This window comes from Malus domestica, chromosome 07, assembly GCF_042453785.1.
Source record: "Malus domestica chromosome 07, GDT2T_hap1".
Taxonomy (NCBI): domain Eukaryota; kingdom Viridiplantae; phylum Streptophyta; class Magnoliopsida; order Rosales; family Rosaceae; genus Malus; species Malus domestica.
In genome coordinates, this window is record NC_091667.1 from 14,339,529 (window position 1) to 14,358,109 (window position 18,581).

At 37.6% G+C, this 18,581-nt stretch overlaps 2 protein-coding genes across 2 annotated transcripts; one reads left to right on the forward strand and one right to left on the reverse strand.

Moving 5' to 3' along the window:
• Positions 1-5,447: 5,447 nt before the first annotated feature.
• Positions 5,448-9,661, reverse strand: LOC139197719 (uncharacterized mitochondrial protein AtMg00810-like). The gene is made up of 3 exons (XM_070825671.1): positions 9,562-9,661; positions 5,877-6,025; positions 5,448-5,753 (listed from the first exon to the last, which is right to left on the reverse strand). The coding sequence occupies exons 1-3, from the start codon at positions 9,659-9,661 to the stop codon at positions 5,448-5,450; spliced, it is 555 nt and encodes a 184-aa protein (XP_070681772.1).
• Positions 9,662-12,212: 2,551 nt separating this feature from the next.
• LOC103419993 (methionine aminopeptidase 1A-like) lies at positions 12,213-17,574 on the forward strand. Its single transcript, XM_070824694.1, has 16 exons — positions 12,213-12,452; positions 12,902-12,952; positions 13,192-13,356; positions 13,567-13,642; positions 13,761-13,808; positions 13,961-14,005; positions 14,296-14,395; positions 14,621-14,672; positions 14,767-14,808; positions 15,221-15,282; positions 15,366-15,464; positions 15,940-16,013; positions 16,097-16,166; positions 16,253-16,318; positions 16,412-16,500; positions 17,143-17,574. Exons 1-16 carry the CDS (start codon positions 12,379-12,381, stop codon positions 17,218-17,220), a joined length of 1,191 nt encoding a protein of 396 aa, XP_070680795.1. The 5' UTR covers positions 12,213-12,378; the 3' UTR covers positions 17,221-17,574.
• Positions 17,575-18,581: the final 1,007 nt, after the last annotated feature.

Here is an 18,581-nt window from a genome sequence, read left to right on the forward strand (position 1 = left end):
TGTCAACAGCAAAAGTATCCCATATCATCAGGGTCGAACATACTCTAGATTTGTTGGACTTGTTTTGACCCTCAAATTCTTGAGTCGGCCTTATACTCTGGAGGAAACCAGAAAACCCTCCAGCTCAGTTCAAGAATAAGCCTGTGGAAAGTTACTTTTTCAAAAGTAAAAGTATCACATATCATCTCTTCTCTTTTTTCTTCTCTTTATCCTTCTTGCTGCCTGCAAGATAAGGAGAATAAGAACAATCAGCCGGAACTCAAAATCAAACTTCTGATCTGGGACTGATTGCTTAGAACTCTGATTACTTACCTTGTCTATCACCTCTTTCGGCAAATCTACTAGCTCGGCGACTTGGGGGACTCTTACTACATGGTTTGTATCGTGTTTGACCAAGCCTGAAACTACTAGTAAGCTTCAAGTCAAATTGATACACTACCTTATACATCTCCACCGGTTAAAGATACCACCCCTGGATGGAGGAAAAGTACTTCCAGAGAAGATGCCACATCTACCTATAAGACAGATAAAGCAAGTGAAGATGATACCACACTTCGATACTTAGAAGTTTCATGATTACTCAGTGGCTTGGATCTTGCAAGTCCCCAACCGAGGAGCTTCCCTCACTCAGGATCTTAGGGGAGCATTGTTTGTACCATACATGACCAATCCCGAAACTACCGAGCACCGGTCAACGTTATACTGTCAAGGACTCATAAGAGTTTCCCTCAAACCAGGAGGCCAATCACAGCGCTACACGTGTCAACATCAGAAGCCAATCATAGCGCGACACGTGTCAACATCGGAAGCCAATCACAACACGACATGTGTTAATGTCAGAACAAAGCTAGAAACTCTCTTCTATAAAAGGAGATCATTCTCCCACAATATTTCCTAATGTCATTTGTACTAAATGATTCACTAGTACTCACAAAATGAGAGTTTGAACCTATGTACTTGTGTAAACCCTTCACAATTAATGAGAACTCCTCTATTCCGTGGACGTAGCAAATTTGAGTGAACCACATACATCTTGTGTTTGCTTCCCTATCTCTATCCATTTACATACTTATCTACATAGTGACTGGAGCAATCTAGCGAAGGTCACAAACTCACTTTCTGTTGTACCAAAGTCCTCACTGATTTTGTGCATCAAAAGACATTATTATATGACACACCATTTGATGAGCTCGTAAAAGCATATTGACAAATACTTATGAACAGTTAAAACAATAAGCAGACATTTTAGAGTCAATTAAAGATGCATTTGCTGCTGGGACAAAAGAAGGGAATGAAGAAGCGGCTTACCCAGTCGTATTGTATTTTCTATTCATGCTTGTCCTTCGAAGTTCAGCAGCAAAACTACCTTAGAGTTTTGTCAAAAGTTGCAACTCCATATAAAACAACAAACAATACAACTGGGCAGAAGAAATGGCAAGGTACATATTGACTCACTCGATAGAGCACAAAGCCGGAAGAAAGATAAACGATCAATCGTCAGTGTTTCTGTTGTACTTTTGTTGGTAAGCTAATAAAAACTCAATCAGTTTCTATGCTATTTTAAAAACATATAAAAATGCAAAATGTAATCAAAATATTTTCTTTAATTACAATATTAGGTTTGTGATCACATGAATATCATCGAACCAAAATAAGGAAATGAGACAAGCTTAGCAACATCAATCAAGTGGGATTTGTCAGCTCTGTATAGTAAATGAAGAGTTGGAGGTATTCAAGTGGGATTTGTAAATTGAGTCTGCTGGAGGTATTCAATCATGTACCTACACCGAAAAAGAGAAAATCTGGGAAGAAAGGTACAAAAACAAAAAAACAAAACCAAAAGCCAAGAAAGCCAAAGCAGCAGAACAATTGATTTTGGAAAAAGCAAAAGAACAAGTTGGTATGGAACATGCAAAACATGTAGAACATACAGAACCTGAACATGCACAAGATCATCAGTATAAAGGTGACAAAAATGATGATGGTGATGAAGCAATGTCAGAGTTGCTGGAAGAGGATGGTAACAGTTTGACAGTGTCTCAATGGTTGAATGAAAAACAAAGCCAAGAGCAGCTCCAAAAGGAAAATCGAGCACAAAAAAAAATGGTAATCCCAAAAACTAATTCTACTTCATGATGATAAAGCTTTTGAGCGTATCTTTTATATATAACTAATTATGATTTTGCATGGCTAGTTATTAGGATAAAGTACCTTTGCAAATCTTACATTGATCCATTTGAAATGTCTTGCAAATTTTACATTGGTTTAATTTAAATGATCGGGAAAAAAGAGCAGGCTAAGATGTAAATGAAGATCACTTTCATTCAGGATGATAGTCAGAATAACTTTGGCACACAAACACCGATTGCGCAAGTCCAAGATGTTAACAATCAAAATCTTAAATGCAAAGAGAGAATTGCAGACGTCATTGACATGGCCTTAATTGAAAAAAAAAGAGAAGTAGAAAAGAAGCAGTTGGAAAAGAAGATAAATGAATTGCAAGAATAGAATAAAGAACTGCCAGAGGAGAAGAATGAGCTGCAATGGAAGATGGACGAGAAGATTAATGAATTGCAACGGAAGATGGACGAGAAGATTAATGAATTGCAAGAGGAGAAAAATGAGCTGCAACAGAAGATGAACTATCAAAATAATTATCAATTTACCAATGGTTAGACAAAAATATCACATTTCCAATTAATTATCAATTTACCAAAATATCCTCAACATTCAAAACCTTATAAAATCTTCATTATAATTCTGAATCACATGATGTTTGAGCCCACGCGTTCATATCGATGAGTACTATCTAAATATATAAAGATAAGTGAAAAAAATAAATAGGGATCAAATATGCTATAAATATAAAAGCATCGAAACTAAGAATATGAAATACAGAATACATAATTTTAAACAGTGAAATCCGGGAACGGGATTTCACAAGTACGATGTTGATTAAAATTGTTGAATGGCTATGGTATGGCTATATTGATGTTATCTGCTCGTCATTGCAGTACCTGGTGCTAGTGATCGCCTAGGGCCAAGGCTAGTCTTTCATGTGTATGTTCACATCCACACCGCACGCTCGCATTGGATCCAAGTAGGTGTCAGTCATATCGTACATGTTGCAATAAGAAACTCCGACATCTTGTCGTACAGGCTGCAATAGGCAACTCCGACTCGTATGTGACCACGAATAACGACAATCTTCAAGTGATTGTAGCACCATAGTGTATATTATGATTACACCCAGTCCTGTTGTACAGGTTGCATTAGGCAACTCTGACTTGTGTGCTAGCATAGATTGATGAGCATTAGTTCAGTCGTACAGGTTACATTAGGCGACTCCGACTTATGTGCTAGCATAGATTGATGAGCATCTGATTTTATTATGCTACTATTGAGATATTATGATTGGCATATTTCTGGAATTATTGTTGACTTGCATTTGATTTCATACTTATACGTAGTATGATTTTCTGGAAACTATACTTGTTTTACGGCAAGGCGTTATAATGTTTTCAAAAGGTTTTTATTAAAACTTTATTTTCAAGTCCACTTACCCTTATTTTTCACCCTTCCAGGTTTTAGCTGTTGAACTTTTGTATTGACGAGGATTCTTGGTAAATCTCAGTATAGGTACCTTTGAGGGTATAATTCTTATCCTATCTTAATGTACTTTACTTATGCTCTGACATCACGTGTGAAATAGGTTCATTCTTGCTCATCGCTCACTCTTGTATTTAGGCACTTTTAGGTTTAAATTTATTCACATTTTTCACATCACTACACTTTATGGCTTCGTCACCTTCCAGGTGTTGCCCATCACAGCTTGATTCAGAGTCCTAGTAGACATTCGGGGTCGGGGTGTGTCAAATTAGATGGAAATGTCTTTAATTGGCTAACAGAGATAAACACAAGGACTAAATTGGCCAAATTAAAATACAAAGGCTAAATTGACCCAATGATTAAAACATAGGGACCATTTTAACATTTAAGCCTTGCCTTAAGGATATCTCAATTTGCTGGATTTGTTTTGCTCAATTTTGCCGGAATTTTCGGTCCATTGGGATTAAGCAATTCCAAGTCCTCTCTCTAAACACTAATAATGAAAAGAAAAAAAATATTATAGCCTACAGTAAAATTTGAATCGCTGTTTGCTTTATCATCTCTATTTTTAATAAAAATTATTTTCAGAGTAATAATTACTTTTTTAAAATTTGTTTTTATCCACATGGACTTCTTCTTGTCCTTTTTTAAGTGTTTAATGATTTATAATTTTTTTATTGTTGTAGGCCTATTCGATTGAACGGTCTAGGGTTTAGAGAGAGAAAGGGGTTCGGCAATATTGAGAGAGAAGAGAGATTGATTTAATTGTGAGGTGTGTTTGATTCACCCCATTGTGCCTTTATTTATAGTAGTAGGAAAGGTAAAACCTTTCCCTTTAGGATTACAATATTTAATAGGTAATCTAATCCTAATAGGAATATAAGATAATTTCCTAGATTCCCTAGGATTTACAAAATCACATTCCTATTCTAAATATGACTGCAACACTCCCTCTTGAGTGTGTAAATGCTCAACAAACCATCACATTAGATCTTCAGCAGATAAGATAGAATAGTTGATGAAGTCATCAACACAAAGGGTGATCGCGAGTCTCAAATTTAAGTGAAGTACGCATTTGTAGTAAAACTCACAAAACCTCACTATGGTAAAACCCAAGGCATGGGGAAAACCCATAGACTAAGGAGAAAAGTGAGAAGTATGCATATGTTTAAAACGAACGTCAAACTGGACGAAGGTAGTAAACTCAACGAAGTATGATCATCCCAGGATGGGTGTCTCATTAAAACCTCGTTAGGTAGCAAAAACCTAGTGGGAAAAAATGCTCCTAATTGTAGGAAAAAAAGTACATTAAGATCATGTGAGTATGCTTCTAGATACTCCCCCTGAGTTAGACATAACTTCTAAATAAGAAAACTACAAGTTATTCAACTCAGATAATGTACGCATATTGATTCCTTGGATGAGCTTTTGAAATGTAGACTTGGGCAATGACTTGGTAAAGAGATCGGCCAGGTTGTCCTGGGAACGAATTTGCTTGACTTCATTGTTCTGATGCTGTTGTTGCTGATATGAGTAAAAGAACTTTGGCGCTATGTGCTTGGTGTTGTCTCTCTTGATGTATCCCTTCTTCAGCTGCTCAATACATGTTGCATTGTCTTCAAAGATCGTCGTAGAAAGGTCAACGATTAATGTAAGACCACTAGTGTTTTGAATATGTTCCATAACTTCTCTCAACCAAAAGCACTCACGTGATACTTCATGTAGGGCGAGAATCTCAGCATGGTTAGACGAAGTCGCAACTAGCATTTGCTTGGTAGACCTCCAAGATATAAAGGTGTCTCCAACAGTAAAGCATAACCCGTTTGAGAACGTGCTCTCTATGGATTAGATAGATATCCAGCATCTGCATAACCAACAAGGCGAGAATCAATCCGATGGCCATAGGGGGCGGCAACACTTAGAGATTCGCGGGTATAGAACAAACCCAAATCTGTAGTACCTTTGAGGTAGTGGAAAATGTCTTTAACACCATTCCAGTGCCTGCATGTGGGCGCATTGCTGTATCTAGCCAATAGATTCACAACGAATGAGATATCGGGTCTAGTGAACCGAGTCAAGTACAATAAAGCCCCAATTGCACTTAGGTAAGGAACTTTGGGTTCCAAAATCTCTTCCTCGTCCTCCTTTGGACGGAAGAGATCTCGTTTAGCATCTAGAGTTCGAACGACCATGGGTGTACTCGAAGGCTTCGCTTTATCCTCATTAAAACATCGCAACACCTTTTGGGTGTAGTTCGATTAATGTACTAGGATTCTATCCGAACAATGCTCGATCTTCAAGCTGAGATAATATCGAGTTTTCCCAAGATCCTTCATCTCAAATTCTGATTTCAAGTGTGTAGCAATTTCCTCAAGCTCTGCAAGAGTCCCAATGAGGTTCATGTCATCGACATAAACTGCAACAATTGCAAATTTGAAATGTGACTTCATTATGAACAAGCATGGGCCTAGTTTGTTGTTCACATAACCTAGACTTGTCAAATATTCACTTAGACGGTTATAGCACATCCGCCCATATTGTTTTAATCCGCAGAGTGACCTCCTCAACCTAATTAAGAGAGTGTTCCGTGGATTAGAACTATTTGAACCAGCCAATGGAAGTCCTTCTGGAACTTTCATATAAATTTCCATACTAGATCCCCATAAAGATAAGCGGTTACCACGTCCATAAGCTGCACATTCAGTTTTTCGGAAACTTCCAAACTGATTAAGTAGCGGAACGTTATAACGTCCATTACGGGGGAATACGTCTCTTTATAATCAATCCCTGGGCATTGAGAGAAGCCTTGCGCTACGAGACGTGTTTTGTATTGCACTATTTCATTCTTCTCATTACGCATCCTCACAAAAACCCATTTGTAGCCAATGGGCTTCACGCGTGGTGGTGTAGGAACGATAGGTCCAAATACCTTACGTTTCGCGAGCGAATCGAGTTCGACTAGGATTGCTTAATTCTAGTTTGACCAATCGGTTATACGTCAGCATTCATCGAAGAAACGTGGTTCAATGTCATCGATGAGCATGATGTCATAGCTACTGAGTATGCGAATGCATCGTCGACGATCATCTCATTCCTATTCCAAACCTCATCCAATACTATGTAGTGGATCGAAATCTCGCGATTCTCGAGAGGCCGGCATGTTTCATCTAAAGCATCACTGTAATCTAGAATAACCTCATGTGTTGGAACGGATAAGTGAGCGATGGTCGGATTCAAACTAGGGTCACTAGTTGGTGCCATTCTCCTCTTCTGAGGTTGTGAATCCTTTAAACCAAGGGGTCTGCCATGCTTCAGGGTTATAGCAGATGATTGGCTAGCCACCAATATACCTTGTCGCGTGGAAGGTGTTGCCTCCCTATCTTAGGGGATTGTCCAGCCTTCCCAGGTGGGTTGTTGATGTACAAGGGGTACATCTATCTTTACAGGTGTGTTTGCAACGGGTATGTGTGATCTTGTTACCTTTGCTAGATCATTAAAAGCATCCGGCATGCTTTGAGCAATGCTCTAAAGATCTATAATTTAATGCACCTCAGTTTCAGATTGGACAGTGCAGAGATCTAAATGAGACATAATGGGAGCATACCACGACAAATCGCGGCGTTCTACGGGAACGTTAGCATGCTTATCCCTCCTAACGATGGGAAGACTGTCTCATCAAAGTGACAATCCGTAAAACGTGCAGTAAAGAGATCTCATGTCAAGGGTTCTAAGTAGCAAACAATTGATGGCGAATCATAACCGACATATATTCCCATTTTTTCTTTAAGGACCCATTTTGGTACGTAGCGACAACGCTATTGGAACATAAATGATGCACCCATACACCCATAAATGGGAGACGTCAGGCTCATATCCAGTGACCAACTGTAACGGTGAATGTGGTTCGGTAGCGGTGGGCCTCAGGCGGACCAACATAGCTACGTGTAATATTGCATAGCCCTAGGCAGATACCGGCAGTTTGGTTCTCATAACCAAAGTCCGAGCTATCAATTGAATGCGCTTTATGAAAGCTTCTGCCAGGCCATTTTGGGTGTGAACATGGGGCACAAGATGTCCCACATTAATTCCTACTGATATGCAATAATCGTCAAAAGTCTGTGACGTAAACTATCCAGCATTATCCAATCGAATTGACTTGATCGGATAATTAGGGTGGTGAGCCCGTAGCTGAATGATTTGAGCTAGGAGTTTTGCAAACATGGCGTTGTGTGTGGATAATAAGCAAACATATGATCATCTTGTTGATGCATCAACCAACACCATAAAATATTTAAATGGTCAGCAGGTTGGTTGGATTGGTCCACAAATGTCCCCTTGAATCCTCTGAAGAAATTTAGGGGGGTCGTGAATAATCTTTGTATATGGGGGTTGAGTATTCAACTTCCCTAAAGAACAGGCTTTGCATGGTGGGAGTCCAACATAGGGATGTAACTTATGCCCATGTGAAGATTTGAGGATACATCGCATTATGTCACGTCCAGGATGTCCCAAACGATTATGCCAAAGCAACAAATTGTCCAAGAACTCAGGCATAGGGCCGGCCACACTATGGGTTTCTATGCCGCAAATGGTTCTGATGTACAACCCATTCGGCAACGTTCCACCTTCTCGTGAATATGCTTTTAACCATGATCTTTAGTGGTTTCAAGATGATATTTATTATCTCGAATATCTCTAAAACTCAGCAACGTTCTTCCGGAACGTGGAGAATAGAGTGCCTCCTTAATGGTCAGAATTGTACCATTAGACAACATGATACGTGCCTTTCCGTATCCTTCAATCAGGTTGGATGACCCTGAGAGAATTGTCAAATTAGCTTTCTTGGGTATTTAGTTAGTAAAATAGTGTCGTTCACGCAAGATGGTATGCGTGGTTGCACTATCTGCCAGACAACTAACTTCCCCACTAGACATATCTAGAAATAAATTGATTGAATTGGTCACATGTATAAATATAAGTCCATTCATTCAATTAAGCAATTCGAGAAAATAATATCCATTCAAATAACAATCCATAATTCAAAACCAAACAAATTATTCCAAATACATAGAAAAATTGTTCAAAATTAAACCATAAACCTAGCAAAATAGGGGGTAGGGTTGGCCACTAGGGGTAAACACCCTAAAAACATGTCTAATTTATTCATCCATGGGTGATGACTCCTCCTGGAAATCCGATATCTCCATTGATGTAGTTGCATCTTTCGGATGATCCACATGTGCAAAGTTAGACTCACAACGATAATGATATTTGGCAATAGCCTCAGGGGAAGCTCAGCATACGCGTGACCAATGATCCCTTGATCCACAACGATAGCACATGTCAAGTTCAGTAGAAGCAGTCTGAACGGGAGCTTTGCCCTTGTTCTTGAAGTTTGGGACCTTAGGGGCGAGTAGACGCTGTTGGGTCACATTTCTTCCCTTAGGTGCGACATTATGTTGACCTTGGGCCCGTGGTCGAGCTTGATGATTCTTCATCAAAACTGGTTCTGCTTCTCAGCGAGAGGTAAAACAGAGATCAAATCCAAAAACTTGGTGAATTTATGTGCCCTAAATTGTTACTGTAAGATAATATAGGTGGCATGGAAGGTCGAATAGGTATTCTTCAAGAGATCTGATTCGGTTAGTTCTACTTTGCAGAATTTCAACAGACAACGGATTCTACAAACTTCAGAATTGTATTCATTCACAGACTTATAATCTTGGAAGCGAAGATGCTGCCAGTCGTGTCTTGCTTCAGGCAAGTATATGTCTTTCTAGTGATTGAAATAGTCGGCCAGAACAAGCCAAGGGGTGCGTGGGTTCTCCTCAGCGAGATACTCAGTCTCCAGTGCATCATGAATGTGTCTTCAGATGAAGATCATTGCAGTAGCATTCTGAGCTTCGTCAACAGTTTTGTCGGTGATAGGTGCCTCGATGGTGGCTCTAATACCCTTTGCAGTGAGATTGAGCTTCACGTCTTGAACCCACTTCAGATAGTTTCTTCTAGAGACTTCTAGAGCGGAGAAATTGAGCTTGTTCAAGTTCGACATGTCCCTAAAACAGAGGGAGAAAACGTGATTAGTCATATGGTAAGCCATAGACATATATCGTAGAACATACAGGTTCTATAGACATGTAGTGGTTTAATTTATGCATGAAAACTACGGGTTTTATGTGGTATGTTTTGAATGAAAACTTCGAGTTTCAAAGGCACTAAATTTGAAACTAAAAGTTCAATTTAGTTTTATGAATAATTAGTTCATAATGAGAGGTTCCTGCAAGAAACACAAAATGCAATATACTAATTTGGATATAGTGGATTTGAGGTTCTCTAGGAACTCAAGTGTAAGAGCTTCGTTACTACGAAAGTATGTGACGGTTCAAAGTATAAAAATAAATTATTGAATTGTTAATGTCCAAAAGTGATCTTCAGGTCAATAATTTTGGATTCATTATCAGATTAATGGATTGCAGGTCACTTTTAATTAATTCAATAAATCAGGCCATATCGGGTCGATTGTAAAAGCTAAATAATATTATTGGATAAAAAATATAACCCCAAAATAATTTGGGCTTAGTGCCATGAGTAATATGGCACGGGTTTGGGTGCCTTAAGCATAAGGTAAGGCCCAAAGGACCTCGAGTGATGGCTGCAGGTCACGGGTGAGGAAGGGAAACCACAACCGCAGCTGGGTTTAAAATTTGGACCGAGGGAGAGGGGCACGGGAGCAAGCTCAAAAGCTTGCGGGTTTGGTGCAGGAAGCCCAGCCGAGAGGGTTGACTGCATGGGACACGGGCCGTGGGAAAATTCTAGTTAATTGGGCTGGATTGGATGCTGGTTGAGGTAGGCAGTAAGCCCAACAACCATAAAGGCTGTGGCATGCAGGAGTGGACCCAGCCAATCTGGGCTGGCAGCGTTTTGGGCGTGAGAGGCCCTGCCGAGTTGAAATCCAGGCTAAGGCCTGGTGCTGTGTCCATAGTGATGGTGCAGTGGTATGCCGCACCATATCCCATTCCCATAAAGTTTTCAAAATCCCTTAGGGTTTAGGAAACCCTAAATATGCTTCTAATTTATTTTATATAATTTGACTCACAAATTCCATATAACAATTTAATTGTGCGATGCATGAAACAAATATATATATTGACAAATATATGAACATATACAATAGATATATATATATATATATCGAAAGGAAAATATAAACATAGAGGGGTTCATGCATCATGAGAAATGTTTTCATGCTTCGTGGACGTTTCAAATATCATTTTTTTTTAATTTTAAGCGTAACTGATTAGCAGAAAACGAATAAGCCTTTGAATTTGGTGGAAGATAGCCTCCTCCAACGATGCTTCAATTCCTCAGCTTCTGGCAAAAGCGTGCTGATAACGTGTTGTAGGCCTATTTGATTGAACGATCTAGGGTTTAGAGAGAGAGGTGTTCGGTAATATTGAGAGAGAAGATATATTTATTTAATTGTGAGGTGTGTTTGATTCATCCCATTGTGCCTTTATTTGTAGTAGTATGAAGGGTAAAACCTTTTCCTTTAGGATTACAATATTTAATAGGTAATCTAATCCTAATAGGAATATAAGATACTTTCCCAGATTCCCTAGAATTTAAACAATCACATTCCTATTCTAAATAAAAGGGAAATTTTATTTGAACCCGACAAACTTCTTTCCACACCCAACTTAAATATTTTTTCCATTAAACTCTCCACATTACACCTAAATTAATGCGAGATAAGAAAAATATATTGAGAGGAGATGAACCCATATCAACCCCACCAATGCCCGTTGCTTTCCGATGTCTAATTCACCAAGGCGGGTGAATCTTTTGTGTCAGCGTCTTCTCTTTTTAGGCTTTTTTTTCTTTCCGTTCTCTCTGTTTCCATACTGTATTCTCCTCCTCCTCCTCTTTATTGCTCACTTCCTTCAACTGACAAATGCCGAAAGCAAATTGGGGCCTACACAGTTTTCGAGTATTACAGAGTCAATGACATGGAGAATCACAACCAAGGGTACCTCTGTGTTGTATGGAAGGCGTTAGATGTCAAAGCTTGTGGAAGGTAAATGGGCTGCCATGGAAGGTAGAAGTTGCCTTGAAAAATCACCAGCAAATCTCTAGTGGGGTTTGAGGGAAAGGGATCCTCTCCGGAGAGATCCCTTCATTCTAATCCACCAAGTCAGGAGATTTGGGCCATTGAAATTTAATCTAACGGCTAAAGTTATTATAACTTTTGAAGTGGACACTTATTTGTAACTGTTGGATCAAATTTCAATGGACCGGATTCCTGAACTTGATGTATTAGGAAGAAGGGATTCGGAGAGGATCCCTTTCAGGGTTTGAGGTGGAAATGACAATGGGTGTAAAAAGACATTTTCATTTTGTTTTTTGTTTTTCAGTTTTATACAAGGGTGAATTAGAAATTTGAATAAAATATTTTTAGAATTAAGTGTAAAAAGAGATTGAATGAGTTTTAATAAAATTTCCCAAAATAAAACTCACTCAAAATTTTTATATTAAGCAAACAATACAATGCATTTTTCCGAGTATAAATAACGGCCAAAATAAAAACATTAATTTATTAAAAAACTATAAATACGGAAATCTCCAACATTTTCCCTCTCAACTAAAACCCTAGCCTGACAGTCTTCGTCTCTCTTTGACCAGTCTGATACTGAATAACCAAGCAATCGACCTCTCCGGCAATCGCATCTTACGGCTCTCGAGAGGCGATTGCTGCAACAATCGAATGCGATTATGGCAGGTGGTTCAGATGTCGCCGAACCAGCTAGCTTGTCCTGTGCCAGTTGCGGCAAGCCGGCCCATCTTCAGTATGTCAAATTTTCACGTCCAACTTTTCAATTTCAGCTACTTCTTCCTCTATTCTGTTAATTTCTATAAAAAGGTGAAATTTTTTGTACTTTTTTTGTGGTGGATCAAAGACTGGTAACAAATATTGTTATTTTAGTGAAGCTATAGCGTTAGAGTGTTAGATAGTTTAGTTGTAGGCGGATGGGAATCGGTGGGGATCGAAGTCGCACAGGGGCATAGGCATAATTGCTTTCCACCACTGCAGCAACAAATTTTGTTTGGAAAAAGTGAATATGTTTTAGAATATTTGGAAAGTTTGAGGGAGTAGAGAGTTTCCATTTCAATTGAAAAATATTTAATCTTTGTGCTTCTAAGTGTGTAAATTGCTTTGATTATTAAATTAAAAAATGGTACTTTATTGTGGGTGATTTGTTACATTCTTGAGTGGTACTTGATTTTTTGTATGCAGGTGTCCCAAATGTGTGCAATTAAAGCTCCCTCGCGAAGCTGCTGCTTTCTGGTTTGTAACAACTTCCTTCTTTATATAAATGCCAGTCCAATTTCTATACAATTTTAGTGGAAAAATTTGGTGGTATGTAGTGATTGTCAGTGAGTCAAGCATTTCGAGTGTTAAACTTCATTAAGGAGTTTTGAGACATGGACACTTCGATTTTACAAATTAGATTGAACTTGTTAATAGAAGCTTGAAAATGATTTATTCAGTGTTCATAATTGATGAAAATGTGCTTCTCTTAACAGCACTCAGGATTGTTTTAAGGCTTCTTGGAACTCTCACAAATCCGTGCATCTAAAAACCAAGTCGTCTGAAGCTGGGTCGGGTACTCCAGAGGAAGAAGGCTGGCTATATTGCTTGAGGAAAGGACAAGCTCGAACAGCAAAGCTTCCGTATTTTGATTGGACTGGGTATGTTTTTATCATTTTCTTTGCATTTTCATTCATATTAATTGTTGTAGATTCATTGGCTTTATGGTTCTGATGCTTGCATTATTTCTTTTAGGATTAGAAAATTTTGTATCATGTTAATTGCTGATAACATTGGATGAAACAAATTTTGTATCATGTTAATTACTGATAACATTTGTTGAAGCCGTTGTTCATTCCTCTCTTGTGCAGGGCACTGAGGCCGTATCCTATATCTAGTAAGCGTATAGTACCTGCTCATATTGATCTGCCTGATTGGGCATCCGATGTAAGTTGTTGGAATCATTTTTAATGTATTTTAAATGGCCAATTTGAGTGGTACCATGCTACATTTTGTAGTCATTTCTGTCATTTTAATGTTGGCCTCGTATAACAAAATATTGCAGGGGATTCCAAAAGCTGAGCCCAATAGTGATCTGCAGCGCGTTGTTGAGGTAAGTGCTTTCTTGAAACCCTCTTGAGTCATACATAAGGAGTAGATCTATGTGTTATTGAGTTAGACTTTCTACTTTTTATATTGTACTTTTCCTTTATACTCAATTCATTTTCTTATTTCAAAATGATGAATGATATATTCATTTTGAAGATCAAGACGGCGGATCAAATTGAGAGAATGCGAGAAACTTGTCGAGTAAGATTCAATTGCTTCTTTCTTTCTATTCCCCTTAATTTTGTGCTAATGAAGCAGTGTGAGCCTTCTTGATGCCGTATTATTTCACTTTTATTATCTGTTGTACTTTCAGCACTGCAAAAAAATTAACATGTGCTATTTATCTGAATGTGAGACAATGTTATTATACCGTTTTGAATATGTTCAAGAAGAATTTTCTGTGTTCAGTTTAAATTTTAATTAATCTTGCTACGGCATGTAACTTTTAATTTACTAATATTATGATATTCTTGTCATAATCGTTTTGTTAGATTGCAAGGGAGGTTTTAGATGCCGCTGCTCGTGTAATACGGCCTGGTATCACAACAGATGAAATTGATCGGGTGGTCCATGAGGCTACTATTGCTGCTGGTATAGAATGAGTTTCCCTTTTATTTAGAATTTCAATTACTATGTTTCATTGTCTATTATTGTAACTGTCTATGCCATTACCTTTTAAGTCTATGGCCAAACCTCATTGATCTGTCATATGCTTTGGAATGGCCATGTGGTTATAATCATTACTATCTGCATTTTTATATTGTTCAGAATAAAAAATTGTGGGTGTAATGATGTTTCACTTTTAACTCAATGCAGGTGGATATCCATCTCCTCTCAACTACCATTTTTTCCCCAAGTCTTGCTGCACGTAGGTACTTTTTGCGTAAATATTTTTGTGAAGTTTCTTGAGATTGTGTGGTACTGACCTTGCAATTGCGTCTTGTTAACTCTCTTCATTGCAGGTCAGTCAATGAAGTAATTTGCCATGGTATTCCTGATGCCAGGTATGCGTTTGAGATTTTTTTTTATTTGAGATTTTGTTTTTATTTTTGTTTGGAAGATGGTATTGAAAAGGAATATGTACATACTCTTACTGTTGCCTATATATGTATTTATTGAAAACATTTGTTGGTGTATGTTGTAATTTTGTTTCTTGCCAGTTCAGTTTTCGGTCCTGAAATACTATTGTTATGGAACAACACTTTGGTAACTTTAATGAACTGGCATGAGTTTGTATTGCGTTGGGGTACATTACCTGAGAAAACGCTTTGCTTTTTGCCTGCATCTTTTTCTTTGTTTTTTCTTTGTGTTTAAATTGGTCCAGAACTTGAAATTCGTGTCTACTTTAGAATAGTTAAATCCCTTGGTTTCTAGCATTATGACCTTTTTATGTTTAATGCGAAACTTTTGCTCCAGGAAATTAGAGGATGGTGATATAATCAATGTTGATGTGACTGTGTATTATAAAGGCGTCCATGGTAATTTGTATTCTAGACAGTATCATGTAGTTCAATTTTGAAAACACATGTTCTATTCTTGAACTGCCGAACTCATATTGCAGGTGATTTAAATGAAACATACTTTGTGGGAAATGTTGATGAAGAGTCTCAACGGCTAGTCCAATCTACTTATGAGAGCATGGAGAAAGCAATATCCATCGGTACGTGCACAGTATGATATACCAATTTTAAGATAAATATCTCTCCCTGATCTCCCTTTTTAACGCATCCATCACTAATTATTGCTTTAACAATCATGCAACTCAATTATATCAATGAAAGTCATCACACCTTTTATCAGCTACCTAATATTCATTTATATGGTATACTAATCGTTTTATCTGATGTGCTTTTTATTACTTTTGGTACCATGGAAGTTGTAACTTGTAAGTAATCATTGTTAAAATGTATTTGTGGTTGTGTTTGCGTAATTGTATCAGTAAATTCTGTGAAGATTTTTTAGTTATAAGTGCAATCTTGTCACCTGACCTGATGGTAACTGAAATGTTGAAAAGTCAACCTATTTAACCCTTATTTGAGAGTGCACTCTGGTAATTTCAATCGTTGTTAACAAAAAGCATAAAAGGGAAAGTATATTTCTAATTTATTTATTTATTGATTTTTGTACAAGTGCAGTAAAACCTGGAATGCGATTCCGTGAAGTCGGTGAAGTCATTAATCGCCATGTAACAATGTCGGGATTCTCTGTGGTAATTTGTAGCTTGAGTTTTGAGTTGTGATGCAGTTTCAATTTTAACAAATCATGCCTATTAATTTTGTATTGCACCAACAGGTGAAATCATATTGTGGTCATGGTATTGGGGAGCTTTTTCATTGTGCACCAAATATTCCCCATTACACAAGTATGTTCAACAAAGAAACTTCTTTATATCTGAATTACACTTTTTATAGCTTGCACCTTTAACATACATTACCTTAACCCAAACAGGAAACAAAGCAGTTGGTGTAATGAAAGCTGGACAGACTTTTACAATTGAACCCATGATAAATGCAGGTATATTTCAAAGCTTGTTTTATGAGCACTTGGGGGGTGATATGTTCTTTAATTGTTTGCTACATCTTAATAAAATAAATAAAACATGAACAGGGGTTTGGCGTGATCGGATGTGGCCTGATGGATGGACAGTTGTTACAGCAGATGGCAAGCGCAGTGCACAGTTTGAGCACACACTTCTGGTAACCATGCAGTTTATGTTCTATGTGTAGCATGCTTTCAACTTCTGCAACGGTGACTGCATTATAGTAATTAGAAGTGCTTAAAAAAGGTCGTACCCAGTGCACAAGGCTCCCGCTTTACGCAGGGTCTGGGAGAGGTGAATGTCGGCTAGCCTTACCCCCATTTATGGAGAGGCTGCTCCCAATAGTAATTAGAAGTGCTTATGCGGTTTTAATACTCAAATTCCATGGAATGATCTGTACATGTTCTTTTAACATTTCTTCCTTATGTTTCTCATAATATCATTAGTGAGGTTTGTTCTAGGGTATAAATCAGTCAGCTCATTTGTGTAAAAGAAAATAAATAAGTCTTCTACTCAATATGGTAACGATGGATAATACTCGATTATTGATGGTATGAGAGGATAGTAAAGGTGATAGAGATCTTTGCAGCGGGAGATTTACAGGTTTTAGATATCAAATTATCCCAACATTGAATTGCAATGCTATGCATCTATTAACAAATACACTAAGTAATAGTTGGCGTTGCATGGATATTAGTCCGAGTTAATCCCTGTTATTCACATCTGTTTGCTGAATTGCTATCTATACGATGATCTTGTATCTCTAATCTCGTGGTTTATTCTTCCTACACATGCATAGGTGACAGAGACTGGAGTTGAAGTTCTTACAGCTCGGTTGCCATCATCACCCAAAGTATTCCCTTGGTTAAATGCTTAATGACTGCGTCCGTCTTGGTTCATCGAAAGGGGTGAACAGACATAAGGATGTCATTCATGGTAATCATGCATTAGTAAGAGGAGAAGAATAATCATTTGATAATGTTACTTCCACTGCCTCTTCTGCTGGGTCAATATATCATGTAACTTACTAGTTAATATAGTTAAAGAGCTTAAGTTTTGGTTAAAGTGCAATAATTTGTTTTGGTCGTTTTACAAGAGTTGTCTGAATCATTCATAAACAATGGTCATTGTGAAGGAATTGTATCGTGTCCAACATGTATGATGCCCAACAGCTTGTGAATTTCTACGGAGTTTGCATTTTGGGAAATATATTTGCTCGCCATCCTTTTAAGTGGTTCTGTTGCCAATTTCAGACACATATTGCATTCAAAATACGATGCAACTCAAGCACTGATGAGGAATCACTATCATCATCTTCATCATGTTAAATTTGTCATTCTCTTCATCATGTTAAATTTGTCATTCTCAAGCACTGATGAGGAATCACTATCATCATCGCCATCATAATCACCATCTTCCGTTTGTTCATACGAGTCAAAAATCTTTTGGGCCAACAGGTAATACATGAGTTTTCTTGCTGCGTCGTCGTCGTTAGAAGCCATGATCATGGTAAACAAGCAAATAAATTAAACAAGAAGAAGACTTGCAAGGCAGAAGTAAACGAAAAGAGATTATTAACTAGGAACTTAGGCTTTCTGTACTACAGAGACCCCCGATGTATGTATTTATAGGGCAGGGGAGGTGAGACTTCTGTATTTAATGAAACCTAATCGGACTAGGAGTCTCGGACTATTACTAGTATTAGGAGTGGGATTTCTTGTTTGACAAGTTTCCAAATCCGACATGCAAACGGTACCACAAATTACGGGAAATTTTACTTACTATTCTTATATAATAATAATAGGGTGAACTGTCGATTTTGTCCTGAATTATCATGTTAATGGAAATGAGGTGCCTGAATTACTTTTTCAATAAAATAAGTCTTAGAATTCATTAAAAATTGCTAATTTCGTACCTAATATTATACTTAAAGCTATTTTATTAATTTTTTTCATCAAATTAAGTCACATGGCTTATTTTAGAGGACATTGACACCATTTTCTTGCCTATAAGCTCTTAATGTTGTGTATAGGTTATAAATCTAATGTCTAATTTACCCTTCAAAGTTAATTCCATACACTATTTTTCTAAAAAAATATGCCCTTAAACCATGAAAAACTACCAATCTATTCTCTAAAGTTAACATGCAAGTCACGTGATTTAAATTGATGAAAAATTGAATAGAATAGATTGAAATCTAATATTAGGGATGTAATTGGTAATTTTATTAGTTTGAGG